The 19,395-nt window shown below is 40.5% G+C and overlaps 1 protein-coding gene across 4 annotated transcripts in view; it reads left to right on the plus strand.

Annotated features, from left to right (window-relative positions):
• OTOA (otoancorin) overlaps positions 1-18,713 on the plus strand; it is a 40,884-nt gene extending 22,171 nt beyond the window's left edge. For 2 of the 4 annotated variants that reach the window (XM_063414392.1, XM_063414393.1), the window contains exons 23-30: positions 2,436-2,623; positions 6,287-6,442; positions 7,816-7,958; positions 8,348-8,484; positions 8,665-8,762; positions 10,635-10,827; positions 11,912-12,001; positions 12,550-18,713. In XM_063414392.1, the coding sequence (XP_063270462.1) occupies positions 2,436-2,623; positions 6,287-6,442; positions 7,816-7,958; positions 8,348-8,484; positions 8,665-8,762; positions 10,635-10,827; positions 11,912-11,979 (983 nt within the window). In that variant the 3' untranslated portion in view covers positions 11,980-12,001; positions 12,550-18,713. Of the gene's footprint in view, positions 1-2,435; positions 2,624-6,286; positions 6,443-7,815; positions 7,959-8,347; positions 8,485-8,664; positions 8,817-10,634; positions 10,828-11,911; positions 12,002-12,549 lie in introns of those variants that run through there. The other 2 variants (XM_063414394.1, XM_063414396.1) reach the window with 2 other exon arrangements.
• Positions 18,714-19,395: the final 682 nt, after the last annotated feature.

The raw sequence follows: 19,395 nt of genomic DNA on the forward strand, positions 1-19,395 counted from the left end.
GGAGTTCTAAGAGTTGTGGTTTTTTCATAGCCTGAAACATGACCTCAGTTGATCAGAGAAGTCATTACATAATAATCAGGCTCTAAAAAAAGCAGGGCTGGGCTGTTGAAATAGCAGTGTTAGTTCACCTGTATGCATGAAATTCACTCTTCCTTCAACAGGTAAATCAGCAGATCATAAGCCATATTTCTTTACACACGGGCCACAGACTAAAGATTCAGCAGCAGATATTTCAGTCTGCCTGTGCCCTTATGTGTTCTTTTTTAAGCCTCTGGATCTCCATGAATCCCAAACACTTCTCTAATCAGCCCAGCTCATGTCCAGTGCAGTTGCAGAGCTCTCATCTGCATTGCAATACCAATGCAAACCTGCCAGTGAAGCTGATGGTCTTTGTTAAAGTAGAACTCGGCTCCAAGGCTATGGAGGTGCACGAGCTCAGCTGGGGGGAGTCTGGGAGATGAGAAGTTGAAGGATTGTTTGTGCTACTCCAGGAAATGCTTCTACAGCCCAAACATGGTATTGAACTTCTGTTACCAAACATAACCTCATCAGCTCCATACAACTCACACAGTGAGTTCACAGGAATGAAGTTGAACTACTGATTTCCAAATCACTAAAAAATTTGGTAGTATGAAAATTACTCCAGAATAACATTGATGCTTTTCATGCCACCAATGCTATTTTGCATTTCTCACAGACCAGTTGTGAGCTGATGTTAATAACAGTAGCAATTACCAGTTACAGAGTTCTTGCATCTATGTCTATATCAATATTAAAAACAAAGATTTTAAGGTGCTTAAGGCTAGATGGAAAATGAAAAGCAAAACTTGGGAACTGTGTGTCTGAGATGCTACCAGAGAGCAGTGGCAGTGCTGGAGAAAGAATTCAGGTTTCTCACCACAAGCATTGAAATGTTATAATGTATATATGTTTTTCATCAAACTAAATGTATAGCAAAAGGAAGAGCTAAGTGGCATCAGGTCAAAAATCTAATTAATATTTCCCTCTTTAATCACATCAGTGTATCTGGTGTGTTAACAATTATAAAATCAATTTTTTTTCAAGGACACGAAGTCCTAGGTTTTCATGACTTGAGGAAGGGAGCTGCACTGTCTGGATGGGCAGTATTTACATGAGAAAAGCTGACCTTCTACAGCAGGGGAAAGGGAAACAATGCAGCTTCACAAGAGAGAGGTAAAGGGAGAGCAGAAGATCAGCTGGTACAGTGGAAGCTGAACAGCATTTTCATTTGCTCCACAGATTCAATCTTTTCAGTGTTCTACCCACTACTGCAGCTTCCTTTGATGCAAATAAATCCCTCCTCTGCCTCCTTTCAAAGTACAAATCTACTTTGTACATCCTCGCTTTCATTTGTTTATCTGGGGGAGCTTAGCTGAGGCACAGCATCTGTGAAATTCATGCTTTTTACTGGTAATGACTGTATCCAAAGACATGTAGGGATTATTTGGTTTAGGTAATTATTTAATAAGGTTTTCCTAAATTAGTGACAGGAGAGGGAGAAGTAAACAACCACATTAGGATTCTTATTTCTGCTTTCCATCAACATTAGAGGTAGATTATGCCAGCAAAGACTAGGATTTGTTAAAACACACAGTGGAAACTGTCTGGTTTGATAATGCATAGGCCCAAAACCTGATTGTAAATAAGATTTTTAAAGGCAGTTTGTCTGTCCAAACAGTGCTGTGGTAAGTGAACAGCCCTCTCTAGATCCTGACATTTTAACAGCAGCCTTGACATAATGACCAAGCACCGAGCTTCTCTGACACATCCAGCTTCTGTCTTCATCTTGTTTAAATGTCAGGCAAGTCTTACAAGATAGATATCTCCATCAGGCATTTCAGAGTGCAAGGACCTCTCCTGTCTGTTACATTCCTGTTCAGTTGGATTCACTGTTTGAATGTGGTGTTTATTCAGCTGAAGCTCTTTTTGGTGAACATCCACCAGGGTTATCCCAAACATTTGCATTTCACTCCTATTGAATCAAGGAACCCAGCAAATGATGGCTTTACCTCAGAACAAGCCCTTGCCTGGGTTTTGATGCCTTTAGAGAATTAGACTTGAAAGAAAGTTGTAAGATACTGATAGTTCTTATTGCACACATCCATATTTTAGTTTGATTGTGGCATCCTGCATTATAGGTGTTCTGAAATGTATGTCTGCTCTTGTCCAGCATGTGCTGCCTTTGGAGTACAAAGGATATAATCAATGTCTTGCAAATTAGGCAGATTCCAGTTTTATATCCAGAACATTAATATAATTTTTTTTTAATTCTTCAATTACAAAATAATTAATTTACCAATATCACATCAGCAGCAGTTAATTTTTAGAGTCTGTTACTCTCTTAAATATCAATATTGCTTTGATTTATTTTGTCATCTCTTTGATGAAAACTCTTGCTATTTGACCTTTTTCAGATTGTCTGAGAACCAGAGCTCCTTCTTCAAATGAAATAATTAAATTAGGAGAAGCAAATGTCTTTTGGTCTGTTCAGGAACTGAAATGCATGGACCCAGGGACTTTTGACAAAAATGTGGAACTTCTTGGGGTTGTCTCAGGTTTTAACAGCTCCCAGCTGATTGCCTTGAAGGAAAAAGCCAAGCAGGTAACTCTCCTGTCTGTGAAGGAAAATAAAATCTGTAATTTGATTTGGTGTTATTGAACTATGCAGTTCTAAAATAACTGTGCTATGTCAATGTCTGCCACAAGAGTTTCTGTGGTTTATTGGAAAAATAATGTGAGGGGGTGATAGAAGACTATTGCCTTTGCTTTAGAGTCAACAGGCAAGTAGTTCTGAGCTATTGGCAGCTGGAAAAGTGAAGTATTTTTACTTTTGAATTGCTTTTCTGCTTGCTTCTCACTTTCCTTTCATAAATGAAAAATCAGCAAGCAGTACTAGGGGCTGTTGATTGCCCTGCTGGGATTTAAGCTTGGCACGTTAAACTGTGTACATGGATGCTAAATACAGCTTCCAGTGGGGTAAACCCAAGCTGACTGAAAGGCAGGTATTGGCTGAATAAAGCTCCTTCCACCTTCTTCTCACAGGCAGGGACAGACCCGTCAGTGGGAAATTTTAGGGAGGAAAAAACCCATCTGCATTTTGTCTTTACCAGCAGCACAGTTGGACAGAGGGCTGTGCTGGGGGCAGCTCAGCACCCTGGCTGGGTCTGGGGCACAAACAGAGCTCTGAGCAGCCCTGCCTCAGCCAGTTGGGCTGGCAGAGAAGTCAGACTTTGCTCCATCCCTGTTGTTGCCATTGCACTTCTCCCTCGGGGTGACCTCTTCTTGCTGCTTTGTGGTTGCCTGCACTGCCAGGGAACAGGCAAATTCACAAACATACTTTTGGTTCAGCAAGAAAAAAGCCTTAGGGTGCAGTAAGACAAATTGTTTTGGTTGCAGAAAACTCAGAGGTGAAGAGGGTACAGGCCCCAGCTTGGCTTCAGCTTCCTGTCAGCAGCATCTGCTGGAGGTTATGTGTTCTCTGCTTCCATCTCTGCATGGCTACTCTGTAATCCCCTTCTGTCAAAATGATCCCACGTGTAAAAGTCCTTTTTTGGTTCCATCAGATCATTCTGACAGAATGAGGTTGGGAAGCATCTACAAGTTGCAGTAGGCTGCAAGCAGTGCTGAGTGCAAGAGGCTTGGAGACCTGAGGGCTGGGACCTCTGGAGGACAGCAGAGCAGGGGACAATGTGGGCCTGGGCAGCATCTCCTTAAACCAGCAGCTGCAGCCAGGGGTGGAGCTGACCTGGGATTCTGGGTAAATAAGGCAAACTGTGCAATTTTTAGCAGTGAAGCTCAGCTTTTAAAACAGTGGAACTGCAGGTGCTTGAAGAGAAGTGGCACTGCCCAGATTTCAGACAGCAGATGGTGACTCCCTGCAGTTGTGTCTCTGCTGCCTTGTTGCAGGAGGACGACTGCAGCAAATGTATTCTTCCCAAGTCAGCTTCCCTCTGTCAGCAGGGACACAGGTGGGTAGGAAAAGGGGAAAATGTAATCCTAGAAGAAAATATAAACAGTGCTCTCCTGATATAGTGGAAACTACTATTCTTTACAGCAGTCCAACATATTGGTGTACTTATAGAGTGATATCAGTTGTAGGGAAATTGCCAACAAGGTTGATACACTCACATTTCTGGCTGTAATCAAAGACACACAGATCTATAGTGCACTGAATAGCACTATATTCTGCCTGTGTATGTTTGAACAGATTTCTGCTACACAAGACAGACTTCCTATATATTAATTTCAAAATGCAATGTGGTGTTACACTGAGCATGAAGCATGAGAAATGAGACAGGACATGCAAAGCTCCTTGAAATTATGTGCATAGATGCTGTTATGTTATTAACATCTTCAATTTAAGGTTTCATTAAGCCTGAACTACTCATTGTTCCAGACTAATTCAAAAAGTCTGGTTATCAGATTGTGTCTTAATGAAAGTAAGAAGCTTAGCTCACTTGTAAGTGGAAGGTCTCCCAGCTCTGCAGCAGGGACAGCTGTATGGATCTGTAGTCTCTAGGTGAATGAGGACAAAGGAGTGTTTCAGTTTCATGTGTTGTGTTATTTATATCATTCTGCCAGAGATTTCACCCAGCACTGTCAGGTAATACTATTTATGAAGTACTTCAAATCCTGTAGTTTATGGCCTAGATCAGGAAACAGACATCTGACATTTTTACCTGCGTGTGTTTCATGTATCTCTTAAGCTAGAGAACTAAAAGCTTTAAAATTGGGCTAATGCTTTTTAGTATCTATTTTCTTTGGAAAAGATTGAAGTTTCGCAGACTTAGACTCTTTATGACATTGTAAAACCAACATAAAAGGTCTGGTGGAAACTCAGTTGGGAGGTACAAGTCCAGCAATGCATCTCTTAAACAAATCCTTAACCCAAGGGTCATAGCTGGGAAAAGCACCCTGGCAGCTCTGAGGCTGCTCTGTGCGGGATGTGCACGTTGGTATGGGCAGCAGAGAGCCTGCAGCTCTGTGTAAGGAGTATTTCATTTCAGAGATCCGGATTCCTGAGCTCTGCTTTTATCTTTTCTGGAGATTGTACAGCTCCACATCTATCTGATGGTGCAAACACTATTTAGTAGGCAGCTGCAGAGATGTTCTTCAGCAAGCCCCCACTAGCTTTGTGCTTTCTAACTTTTTGAACAAAACTTAAACTATAGCTATCCTGAAAATGGAGTAAATTTTTTTTTTGCTGAGGGGGTACACCAGCCCTGAGCTTTTAGTTTTAATTTTCTAGGTGGAGTTAGCAGCACCATGTTATACTAGAAACCTGCCATGTATTCACTGACACAAAGCAGAGCTGCTGATGTACATGAGAGCTTTCACATTTTTTCATGTGCCTGTCTTGTTCAAGTCACTTCCTCCAGCCAAAACCCAATGTCTTTTTCTGTAAAAGCAATTGGCCACATCTAGGGAGATACTGAATACAGTCTATAGTCTTCTACCATTGTCAACTAAACGTAATTGACAGTTCTGGCCTCTGAAAATTCAGCTCTTGATGGACTTTTATTATTCTTTACTCAGGCAGAACTTTTCCTGATACTAAAATTTCCTTTGGGCTGCTCGGTGACAGCTTTTCAATCACTGTAACTTTATCACAAAGTTAAAAGCAGGAGAAACTGTCAGATTAAATAAATTGGTACTGGTTTAGAAAAGCCCCTGCTTATTTCATTGGGCTTTTTACAGAGCTTTACAAATTTAACTGTATCTATACAAACACTTTTAAATGAGGGGTTTTTTTATTTTAACATTGTATGAACACAATCTAGAAATCAGAACTTTAGGAACTGGTTCTTTGCCTGTATTGCTTGATTCTCTACTTTGTCTTTCCTTGTCAGTGACTTAGCCAGGGTGACTGGTCACAAAAGCAAATTAAAGTTGGTTCCCTGGAGTGACTGCAGCTGGGTCGAAGCCTGGGTAGTGCAGGTCCTGCTTTCTTGGCAGTATAACAGTGTGGATCTAGGCACAGATTCCTATTTTTGTTGTTCTTAGTGGTTTTGCTCCTACAGCCACGCTTCCAGCAGTTCCTATTCTGACTCATCAAGAGTCCAAGCTGTAAAAATTGCAACATTTTTAGATGAACTAATCATTATTGGTGTAGAACCTCAAAAATCTTCACAATCCTAAGCTCTGCCTTTTGTGTGCAAAGAGGAATAATCAGGGTTTAGGCCTTTTAAACCAAGGGGTTTGAGAATGGTGTATATAGAGGAAGAGTCATAATGATCTAACAGATATTAATGACTCTCATCTAAAGGTTTGGGGGTCACTGCCAGAGTGGAGGAGTTACCAGATCATCTCCCTGGGCCGCATTGCTCTGGCACTCAGTGAACAGGAGATCGCAGAGCTGGACCTGCGCTCCATCGACACCGTGTCTGTTCTGAGCCAGCAAACAGAGTGGACTCTTCCCCAGGTGAGTGAGTGAGTGACTGAATGTGCTGCTGGATCTGGATTCACACCCTTTGGGACTCAAGTCCTGGAATTGCCTACAAAACAGATCCAGAGATCCACACTACTCCCTGCTGCTTTTCTGTGACCCCAGTGAAAGTGGCCAGGTTGGTCAGCACCGGTGTCTGCCTGGCTGGGGCTTCCCTGGGGAGATGGCCAGGACAGCATCAATCATTGTTAATTGGGGTGGGATGAGTGTGTTCTTTAGCACTTGCCCACTAAGGAGTGGAAAGAGGTCAGCAGCTCCTCTCACACTGTCCGTGGAACAGACACTGCTGCTGGGAGCACTAGTCCTTCCTGAGGACAATCACAGAATAGGTAGTGTGCCCCAGCTCCAGCATCCATTGCCCTAGAAGCCCTTTATTATCAAATACACTCCTCTCATGTTCCTTTCCTTGAATAACTTCTAGTTATGTCAATGGGACTTTCATAATAAGAGTTAAAAACCTGTATTTATATATGCAATTGGCAGCATATTTCTGACTTTGTGGCCCATACCATCAGAGCTCTGGCTGCACAGATGCTGGCATGGTGGCAGTTCTGGCAGAATATCACAAATCTGTTTAACAAATTCATGTTCTTAAGGGAGCACTTGGGATGAATTTATACAAAACCAGTTTGCTTTTGAGGTGTCCTGCTGTCAGTAAGAGTAGTTAGTTAAAAGAGATTTATCCTGCTGAACTTCAGTTGTCTAAAACGTAGGCAGCTAGTTAAGCTAGTTATTTGAAACACAGCATTGTGGATAGATTAGGAAATCTTGGAAGATGCTTGTTTCTTTCATAGGCTTTGGAGGATGCCTTGGTGACATGCCTGAGATGGACTCAGTTTTTAATTTAAAATGAACACCATACTAAATTACTTTGGCTTGCAAAGGCACTTTGGTACTAATATCCCATTCATATCTGAAAATTAATCCTAAACACAGATCATCACTCATATATGGCACTTAAACAAGATAAGTCACCCTGGGTATTAAAAATAATAAAAATTACATATTGATCCCCTTAGGTAATTTATGTTTTCTTGTAGCAATTTAACTGATTCTGTGAGGCAATCCAGCACCATTTCCTCTGGTGAAGGCTTTCCTTGTGACCTGGCAGAAGAAGTACAGAGTGTTTTCACACCATTTGCATTTAGCTGGTGATTGGGTGGCAGTGCCCTGTTTTAGTGTCACATGTAGGTGGTGACAGTGCTCCTCCTGAAGGCCGTGGCCATACACTGGGGAGGCTCAGGATGTATATTTATGCTCCATAGCTTCTGGTAAGATTTTAAGCATCTAGTAACAAACCCTTCAATTATATTTACGTGTTCATGCATAATATCTTCCTGCTTTTGTAGGCAAGAGCTATTTTGCAAGGTTTTCTAGACGACTCTGGCCAGACCATCAGCACACTAAAAAGTTTTGATTTAGTTGGATTAGGAGCAGTTCTCTGTGCTTTGAACTCCACAGAAATCACATCCATAAGGACTGCTGAATTCAGGTACTGCATTTTATAGCTAATGAAATATTTATTAGTCACTCTATTGATAAAATGTATTGTGCCATTTTTGTTCCATCAAGATTTTCAGAGCCTAAAGGACAACTTCTTACATTTTAAATGCTTTTAGAAAAGCAGAAGGTATGCAGCAGTTGTTAAAACATATTCTTTTATCATTTTCCTCTGCCATTTATATCTCACCATTTAAGCATTGCATTGAGAAATCCAGGTTTTTACTCAAAACCTGAAATATGTGTATGCAATTTGTGTATGTATATTTTAAATTGAAAATTGATTTTACAATCTTCTTACAGCAGGCTAAGTATATTCCAGGCCTTTTTAGTACTGCATGTAATTGCAGCTTGTAATGATGACCTTGTTGCCTTTTGCAGTGCTGCAATTGCAAGAATTGGCCTGTTGTTCTGTAGCACCCCTGTTCTGAGGCAGTTTAAGAAGATGACAGAATCCGTGTTTGGTGCTGCTCCCAGCTGGAATGGCTCTGTTTTACAGGAAATTGGTTCTATAGCAGGTAACAACACTGTGGCTCCAGGTGGATTGTTCTCCTCTGCCATTTATATCCCACCATTTAAGCATTGCATCGAGAAATCCAGGGTTTTAAAATAAATCCTTAAATTTTATATTATCTTAAAAATAAATATAATAAAAAGAACACTAACTGAGTTTTGTTTCTATTGTGTGGGTTTTTTAGGTGGTTTGAATGAGGATGAATTAAAAGCTTTTGATAAAAGCTTGATGCCATATTTCCAGCCATCAGCAATAAGACATATACCTCCTGAAATTTTCCAAGTAAGAGCTTGATTACTGAAGAAGTTATTAAATTTCTACTGTTTTTACTCTAGTGTAAGTAAACTGCAGCACTGATTTATAGGTTTTGGGTTTTGGCAAAAAAAATTCTATGGTCTGTAAAGTGAGAGACCATCAAGGATCTGGAACATTAACTTTAGCTGTATCATCTGTGTTAGTGATGTCCATGAAATATGTTAGACAAGCTTTATTCATCCCTCAGAACTCATCCCAAAGAAAAAGCAAGTATCACAAAACAGGGAATAGACACTGTAGCTTCCAACATTTTATTCTGATCTGAATTTTTGTCCCTGTTTATTAACGTTTGTAAGTATGCTGTAATAGCTACAGATTTCTCTGCTGACTGTGCAAGAGCTGTTTTAGCTGTTTTATTAACCTAAAATCTGGCACCATTCTCCTGAATTAGCTCTGAAAAACAGATTGTGCAGGCAGATACAGATCAGAAAGGAATTACATCTAATTACAGCAGTACTGAATGTGGACCAGAAATTAGAACAGGGATCCTGAGATCATTGCCCCTGACTTTCTTTGACTTAGTGACAAGATTAATACTCTGCCTGGGCTGGTCTCTTTCAGAAGCTCAGGCAAGCAATGTACTTATGGACAGATGAGCTAAACAGAGAGTTAACTTTGTCAGCTCCCATAGAAAAGAAAAACTCCTTGAGCACTAACTGTGCACGATACCACTGACAGTTCAGATAAGACTAGAATGTCCTTACAGAAACTATTTCTTTGCAAAGCAGCTCTATATCATCTTGTAGAATTTCTATCAAACAACATTTTTGTTAGTAAGTGTAGTAATGATGCTACGAGGAGTGATTAACAAAAAGCAGGGTACCTCTTTGGAAGAGCTTTCTGTATTTGAAAAATTCAAAGATTTTGGTTTTACACAGATTTTTTATGGTCTCATTTTGCAGCTGTATAAATTATTCAGATTTTGATTTATGAAAAATTACATTGTATTATGGACTTCAAGTGAGTTAAGAAGATGCTCAATTCAAAATGTCTGAACCTGGAGGTATTTCCATGAGTTTGCTCATTTTAAACCAGGATACCATTTGGTAGACAATGAAAAATGGGCAAGGGTTTGTTCCATCATCTGACCTACTTGCAAAGGGAATTTTGTCTTTCCAAAGTAGAACCTGGATGCAGAATTGTTGCAAGAAAAAAAAGCTTGTTGTGTAGGAGGGTTAAAGTGCTTGTGACTGCAGAATATTAACTAGAACTAAAGCAATCCAGCCTGCCCAATAATGCAGGCTTTACAAACCGGTTAATTGCTATGTGATATAAGATAATTACAGTAAGATTATGAGTGCCATGTTTAATTTTTAAACTTAATACGAGCAAACTGGGAAGATTTTCAATCTAAAAGAGAAAATTGAATAATGCGATTAAAGCATGGGGTCTTTTCATCTCATTGCTCTACTGCTAACTATAATCAAAGGTCAAATATAAGTTCAAGTGAGGTTCCTTGGGAGCAGATATAAGAGGAAATAAATGAAAATACAAGAGGTTGCACAACACCATCAGTCTTTGAACAAATCAGAAAAGAAATGGCTGGAAAATTAAACTCTAACAATATATTGAAGAAGTGTACAATACAGTGCTGGCATAGAAAGCTTCTCAAGCTGTCAGCTCCCAGCATCAAAGAGAAAGGTGACAGAGAGATGAGTGGTCAGGGAAGTAAATGAATACAGAGATTCTTTTAAGCTCTATTGAGCTCTTTTATAGCAACACAATGTTGAAGGCTACTGTCCTTTATTCTAAATGCAAGGCAGTGCTGACTTCTGATTCCTTACCTGCCTTCTATAATTGACAGCCTAAACCAATTTTTGTGTCTTTTGTTCCTCCCAGGCTTTGTCCCCAGAGCAAATAGCAAACCTGGGCCCTGAGAACGCCGCCATGGTTACGGGACTGCAGCGGGAGCATCTGGACTCATCCCAGCTCCAGAGCCTGGGGCTGGCACTGGATGGAGCCCGGAGCAGCAGCCCAGGGACACAGAGCACTGCAGGATCTCCCCACGAGGGGCAAACCCCGGCTCCCAGCGGTGAGGGGAGTCCTGCTGCTGCCTGGGGAAGGGCACACAGCAGTGGGGTGTGAGGTCTCACAGTGTGCAACAGGGTCAGGCCTCTCTTCTGAGGGGGGTTACAGTGAGTTTACTACCCAAATTCAACAGTTGTGCCTCAAATCACATGCCTGACCAAGGATGTGGGATTTACCCACAGCAAAAGGTAATGGAGGAAGACTGTCAGATGGCATTAGCAGCTGTCCAGTAGCATTACACTGTGCTAAGCACTAGCTTGTGTAAAAGCTAGTCTGAAACAGTGAGCTTTTCCCTCTCCTTCTTTCCCATATTCTTTGCCTAAATTTAAGGCAGCGGTCTCCATCTCTGGACCTTCAGGTCAGAACCTTTATGAGCAGCAGAATGTTGTTTGTTGAGCTGCAAGTTGGAAAGGAGGTAGTACTGGGGTGGATCAGCATCTTTACCCAGACTGTAGGATCATTGAATAGTTTTTCCCTGTCATTCCCACCCTATTTGGAACTAAAGCCTATTAGTACCTATACTTCAGTGGTTTAACCTTTTACTTATTCATATTTTAGTTTATACTGGGCAAGTCACACTGGCAATGTCAATGGATGTGTAACAGTGAGAGTTTGCACATAGTCAAGACAATGTTGAGAACTTATGCCTATCAGACAGCAAATATTGTTGCTTCCAGTGACACCAGTGAGATGTAAGAGACAGGGAAGCTAAAATGCTGAAATAGGAGTAAGGGGAACTAACTTGCTATGATGCCCTTGCTGGAATTAGAGCAGGCCTTCCCAGAGGCACCTGGGAAGTGCTCCTAGCCCAACTCCCTCTCATGTATGACCTGTTCCCTCTGGAGGTCTGCCAAAGGGAGGAGTTTTCTGGGTAAAGATCACCTGAGCTCTTGAGCTTCTTGTCCATTCTTCCTGTCTCCCTATGAAATGCTTCTCTTTGGAGCTGGGTATGTTAAACTGGAAGTGACCTGAGGTGTAACTGGGGTTCAGCTGTTGGAATTTGCTGCACCCCTTTGGGGTGGTGTAGATGAGACTTCTGGGCCTGAGCTGTAGCGTGACACTGGGAAATAAAACCTTCTGCTTTCCAGGTGCTCCTTGTTTGACTGGCTTTGGCATCTGGCTGTGTGCTGTGTTTACACTGCACCTGCCTTTCTGAACCCTCCAGGGCTGAGCTTGAGGTAAGTTATATTTTCAGTTAGGGGTAACTTTATAGCATGAGCACTAATCACCTGTAACAGAGAAGAATGACTCTATGGCCCTCTTCCTGCTTTGAATACAAAGATAACAATTCTTGAATAATTTTCCTGTGTTACAAAGGTGTCTTGTACCTTGGTTAGACTATCTCTGAATCTAATCAAGGGGAAAACACTTTATCTTATCTTTATTGTAAAGCCAAACATAACAAAGGTGTATTTAAATATCCATGTAACACCAGTCAATTACTGTATTGTTATTTGGAACATGTTCTTGGTTTCACTCTGTTTTGCCCATTCCGGGCTATTTATAAGATTTTATTCTACAAACACTTCTATTTAGTATAGTATTGCCATTAACTTTCATTGGATCTTAACATTTTAGCAGGCTAGTATTTAAGAAGAACACTGGTGGGCTTGAAGTTTAGATTCCAATTAGGCAAACTAAATGCTTAAGTATTCTACTTAGTATTTAAGATTGTAAAGCAAGGCATGTCAAAAGACTTAATATTTTTCTTTGCTTTGATTTTCAGTGTCCTGGAGCTTACAACAGAGATGCTAGAGATAAAAGAGTGTCAACTCAGCATGAACAGTAGAATCAAGATGCTGTGAGATTTCTGAGTGCAGAGTGGTTAAATTCTTACCAGCAAGACCCTCATCTACCATCAGGATGAGAACTATCTCCTTTCCATAGCTTTACCATTAGCAAGTGACACAGTATCCCTGCAAGTACTTTGAGTTTAAAAACTGGAAATGGCATATCTGTCTCATGAGAAATCACTGAAATATAGGATTGTGTGTTAGGTAGGAACTTGAATTATAGGTGGGACAGGTAGCAGGGGACTGTTATTTGGAGGCTGATGTCTGATACCAGTGCTTTTTACATGGGCTAATTTGGTCAGACTGTTGTGTCCTTTTGTTGGGTTTTCTTCAAGTGTACATTCCCTGGAGAGGGGCTATCTTTCTGTGTGGTGTCGTGGAAACTGCACTAAAAGTTACAGCTGTTGCAATAAAATAGCTTCATCTCAGGGCTGCTGGTTTAAATCCTGCTCAGACAAGAAGTGATAACAGGCTCTTAGAATTTAAGCACCTCTACAAAACGTCGTTTCCCCATGGCTGTTTGTATTCAATACAGAACTGTTGACACTGAGGGCATTGGCAATACTGTGAGTATTTCATGTGACAAAATGCAGCGTGGAAACCTGCTTATATTCATCAAGAGACAGTTCTTTCACTCCAGGTGGGGTTGAAGTGTACACCTGGGAATACTAAGGGAAAACTGTTCACTGGGCCTGCATGCTACTAGGACTGCCAATCCAGTATTTTCCACAAGACCTAGAATAAGGAATTTCTCATAATTATAAACCATAGATATTTTCCTGTGTTTTATCAGCATGTGACTTAAGTGTCTAGTACTAGCTTCTCATGCCACAGCTCAATATTTTAAACAATGGGGGAAAAAAGTCATATTAAAACCCCTCTGCATGTGAATGTATATTTTGATGTTCAACATGATTTTAGACCACGAACATGTGGCATAGTTTTCCATTTTGCCATTGCAAAAGTCTTATTTTTTTTCTAGACTAAAAAAGGCAATGCATGGACTGAAAAGTTTAGCTTTTTCATTCAGGGCTGTACTGTAGTAAGTGCCCTCCAAACTGTCATTTGTATTTCTTTATGGCAAACATTACATCTAGCTTCTCAGCCCTGAAAGTAGAATTGAATTTTTTCTCAGGTGGGAAGCAACAGGAGTGGGAGGGAGGGAGAGCAGGAGGGAAGAACCCAGCTGCTGCTGGGGCAAGGTGAATGTGAGCTCTTGCTGCAGTTGGGAGTAACAGTTCCCACCACAGTCCCATATATTCTGTAATTCCTGCAGCAGCAGGGGCTAACTTGATTCTCAGGGCTTTGTTATTGGCAAAGTGGGCAGTGAGAGCCATTTCTCACCCCCTCCTTTCCTCTCCCCCTTCAGCAGTCTGCTGCTTTGGGAATTACCTTTGCCTATAACTAACCCTGGCAAGTGTGACGTGATGTTATAGATAATACTCCATGCTTTAGTTCTGCATTTTGTAAGCAGAGAATTATGATTGCTGCAAACTGCCTGGCATTTTTTTCCTCTAATCCTCACGGTAAGTTTCCCGCTTCTCCAGCTGTGTTTCCTCTTCTGCATGTGAACAGGAGATTGAGACATATATTTAAATAGAAAGAAGTTTGTTTTATTAATCCCAGCAAACACATGCAAATGTCCACTAAAACCAAGAACTGCTTCAGTGAATCAAATGCATTATAAAGCTTTATCTGTGTTTTCACATTAGAAAGTTCTGCCTCACTCAGATGTGAAAGTACTAAAAGGTTTTTTGATTTCTAGAAATTGCCTGACTTGAATTCTGTGTGCACTTCTGAAGATGCAGGAGAGTCTTTTCATGTCAAGAAGACAGTCAGCATTTCCAGTTCAGCTGCTTAGGTCAGATACGTGACTTAGCTCTACCAAGCCCTTCAAAAATCTATATGAGTTGAAAGTGATCTTCTTCTGTCAATATACCTGGGAGTGATTCCATTTGCAATTATGTGAGTCACAGTTTAGCTTTTAATTGGAGCAGGAGTGAGCTCTTTGTTTTCTGCCATCTGTGCTGTAATTTCTTTCAGGCATAAGTGCTTTTAAATAGCTGAACTGCTTGATTATTTATATATTTTATTAATTAAATAATTATGTTAAGAACTTTGGCATTGAATTTACATTTGGTCAAGGACTTAACTATTTCTTACAAGAGTAATGTGGGAGGGGTAAACATGGAGCACTGATATAATGTTGTACTTATTTCATGGTAGATTGCAAATCCTGTTTGATTCATGAGATGGTGTGAGCATCCTGGATGGCAAGTATTGTAGAAAAGCAGTTTTACTCCTGCCAATGTACCTCTTGTAAAGGTCACTGGTGGAAAAGCCCATTCTACAGAATCTGGGATTCATGAGACACCTCCATCAAAACTGTTGAAACTGAATTTCTGTGGGAAGAATAGATGGAAAGGGGAGAAAGGCATGGAGAGCAAAAGTATGCGTGGTATGTAATCTGTGTGTGACCTGCTGTCCATTCACAGCCCTGCACACTGCCAGAGGAAACTGAAACATGCACACTTTACTTCCATGAAACAAACCACAGAACCCTCTGCAGATGTGTATTGCATACAACATGCACGTGATCACCTGCACTGGAATGCATTCATGGGAAAAATGTCTCACAGTCCCTCTCTTTTTGCATTATCAGGATCTTGGGGAAGAATATGCTACAGAGAAATGTGGTATAAAGATTTGATTCTTAAAAAAATGTTGCTGTTTGTAGATGTGGGTAACATTTGTTTAAACCAACTATAATCAAAGGTCAAATATAAGGTCAAGTGAGGTTGCTTGGGAGCAGATATAAGAGGAAATAAATGAAAACACAAGAGGTTGCACAGCTCCATCAGTCTTTGAACAAATCAGAAAAGAAATGGCTGGAAAATTAAGCTTAATTTCTCCTACATTCTTTTTAGTTCTTTTAGATCTTTGAGAAAGAAAAAAAAATTGTGCATAAATCTGCTCTTGAATATATGTCATGATAGTTTTATCTGCTTATGGTGAGAACTGCAGCTCTCCTTTCCACTTGTGACTCCTCTGATGGTTGTTGGACAGTGCCATACATCCTGTGGGATGTACATCCAACCATCCAACCGCTGGCAGTCACAGCTCTGGGGTAGGTCTGGCTCCTCTGAGTGCTCTGAGCCCTGTGACAGGTGACCCTGTCCAGCAGTATGTGAGAGGAGGAATTTAATGTCATTAGTGTGAATAAATGTAGGATTCTTCAGGATTTAACAGAAGGGAAGAAATGTTTTGTTGGATTATTATTTCACTGCCTGATACCTTTATGTTCAGAAATGTGTTTAGAAAGAGCTACTGGTTCTGGATCAGCAGGAGAAAAAATATCCCTATGACCTGATACTGAGGTGAATGCCACATCTGTGGTATCTCTAAAGCCCTGAAAGGAAGAAAACAACCACCCATCCACAGTGTCTGAAAAGTGTCCCTGTTAAAGCTGGCGTTGTGGCTGCTGACAGGTTTTGTACAGTGCATGGAATGTTTGACTCCCAGTGATCTCAATCTGTCACATCAGAGCTAACCAGCTCCTCAGTGTGAAAGCTCTAAAGATGCTGTTAAAAAAAGAAAAAAAAAGGCATTCCTCCTTAATTTTAAGAAGCCCTTTATACCTCTGTATAATCTGCTCAAATATTCCAGAGGCAATTATGTACTGCATGATGGCAGATTTAGCTAATCACTTCACTGCTGAGCCTAGGGCTCATCACTCCCTCATTCACTTTCCAGTAACACAAATTGCAACCCCATCCTGTTAGGCTGGGACCTTGTCCGAGTGCCACTGGCTGCCCCTTGGAGCCGATGTGAGACATTGCTCAAGGTGTGCCAGCCTGCCCAGTGCACCCGGGGCTCAGGGAGAGGCCTGACTCACTGAAATGGCACTCAGCAAGGAGCAAGGAATCAGCAGCCACCCGGAATGTGTCACTCGAGCAGGTACCACAGTGCACCGTGGATATTTTGGCTCCTGCTGCATTGTGGTTATGGATACCACACACTGCTTCCCAGTGGGACACTGCCAATTTCCCCATGGCAGTCAAGGAACAGCCATCAAACTGCAGCACCTCATTCCCCTGTTCTCCTTAGAAGTAAAAATCAAATTTCAAATAATCTCTTCTTCTTTTTTTTTCCTTCTTTTCTCTAAAAAGGTTGATATTTCAGGCTGATATACAGCTTTAAGCAATGGGGTCTCTCTATTTCAGTGAAAATGTTTACATGTTTTTGATAAGTTTTTGGGGTTTTTTGGTGCATGTGTTTTGGGTTGGTGTTTTTATTTTGGGTTTGTTTGTTTGTTTGTTTTAAAGAAAGATCTGTAGGCATGGGATAAGGAGAGCTAAGAACCTTATAGTCCTGATTAGTAAAATATTCTCATCCATGCCATATGATGTGAGACAGCCTTGGGGACTGTTTACTCCAGTGCTGTTGGAGGGGGGGATCTGAATTCCTTTTCCAGTAAGGCAGGAGGGAAACTGGATAGAAAAGACAGGTGCAAAGAATAAACAAAAACTCCACTGTAAGTTAAATTTCTTTTATTTTACCCCAGAACATTTGGAATTGCTCCCCTGAAAGAGTATTTTGTGTGTTGTTACACAGCATGCTCTTGGAAAGTGCAGATAAATAACAAACCTGTCAAAGCACAAAACAGACCTGTGAGCTATCCAGGTACCCATAATTTCATATTTTAGTTAAGACTGTGATCCATTATCACACCATCTATCTACTCAGTCCTTAGACTACCTTAAAGACCTCACTGGACCTTGCCTGGCATCAGGACATGTAGGAGTTTTGCACCATAGGATATTTTTATCAAAATTCACATCTGGTTCTTTATTTGTACCCAAAAATAGATAGCCACAAAATGTATCGCATTTTTTCGGCAATGAGTAGAAAGCAACCCATGTCCATCTGTCTCTTCTGTTGCTTTCTGTTCAGCATCAGTCTGGTTTCCCAATCCGGATTAATGAGAGGATTTTCTTGCCCTCATGATGCAGGAACACAGGCATGTTCAGAGCTCACAGTCCAAGTGACTGAACGTTGAAATATTAACTAGAGGAATTGTGATTGATGGATTTCTTGCTTTGCTGGCAACAGTATAACATTTATCTTCTAATGTTTTAGCTGGTATAATTAGCCTTACAAATATTTAATAACATCTTAATATTTGTAAACTTCTCTTTGAGGGACAAAGACAAAAAGAGAGAAGCCAAAAGAAAATTCCTGTAGGAGAACTATGAAAACAGTGGAAAATGCTAATCTGTCACAGATACAGGAGGGGAATATTTTCTGGTCCTGCTTCCCTCAATAATTTTTAACCATTGTATATGGAAGTGAACTGTATTGATTTATCAAAGAATAGCCATTGCTAGAGTTAAAATCCCATTGGTTTGATGCACAAGCTGAAACTGCCCTAGGTCATCTTTAACTGGGGCCTGACATGTTTCAACATTTAATCAGATGTCAGAAAACAACCTAGATCACAAACAAGTTCTGAATATGTACTGCATGAACTGAGGAGGGGGTTGAGAGAATGGATGTCAGCTCTCTGCCTTTAATATATCTATTAAATAGATTCCCAATATGCATCTGCCAGTGGTTTTGTTAGCTACTTTTATTTCAGTATTCACCCTTTCAGAATTGTTGAGATCTGATATATGAAATGTACACATTTCAATCAAGCCCGTGTCAAACAGGCTGGTCCAGCCACTGCTCTGAGCCATATTTATGTTTTCAGACCTCACACGTGTGCAGTGATAGAAGTGCCTCAGCACTGCAGCTGCTGATGTTATAGTTATGATTTTTTACTTTCTCCCCTCCTGTTGCAGTTGGAACCACAGATTTGGAGAGTTCTGCCAAATGCCGTCGTGTTCAGTACAAATTCTCCAAGTCCTATATTTGGGTTTTTAACATGTTTCGTCAAGTAGGCAGCTCACTGGTGGTTACATCAAACATCATTTGATGCCAAACATTATTCAATATCTGTTTAAAATTGTTATTCTGTTGGAGTTCAGATCTATAAAACTTCAAATGCAACATACAACCTCTCCTCTATTAGGAAGTGGTAAGAGATACTATGGATCTTGTCAAGGAGTTGTACTGCTGTACTTGTAAACACAGTGTTATAAGAGGACAGGCTTTGATTCCTCATCTCTGAAAATAAGTAAATTTGGTTTTGTCACACTGTGGGTACTTACTAAAAAAACTCAGTAGCAGGTACTAATCATTTCTCTCTTCTCAGGATTATGTAAACTCTTTAAAGATTTCAGTGTTTGTGCACATTTTAAACAGAAAAATTAAAAGACTGTAGTCAGGATCCTTTCCATAGATTTCAAGCAATCCATAACCTTCTGCTACGGGAACTTTCCAGTATCATTCTGTAACAGTAAAGTCCTTACACTATTTCCTCAAACAGGGTGTGAAACAATGTAAACTAAGAGATTTTAAAGAAATGAGCTACCCAACAAAGCACCACTGTTTACCTGGAATAAGCTATTACCCATTTTCTATAACCAGAAGAAATCTTGTTCTGGGGCAGCTATTCCTATTTTTCTTTGCTATTTTTTGATTGTTGTTTTTTTTTTTTTACAGAGAACATTGGAGAGTTATTAAGAGGAGATGCCTCTTTTGAACTGTCCACTGAATTTTGCTGGTCATGTCCTGTTTTAGGGATTAAGGATGCTGAAGAGGTAGCATGCTGACTCTGAAGGCATGATTATTGAGGAAATAATTGCTTTTCTTTTTTTTTTTTTCTTGGAAGTTTA

The sequence above is a fragment of the Prinia subflava genome, chromosome 17 (assembly GCF_021018805.1).
Source record: "Prinia subflava isolate CZ2003 ecotype Zambia chromosome 17, Cam_Psub_1.2, whole genome shotgun sequence".
Classification (NCBI taxonomy): Eukaryota; Metazoa; Chordata; class Aves; order Passeriformes; family Cisticolidae; genus Prinia; species Prinia subflava.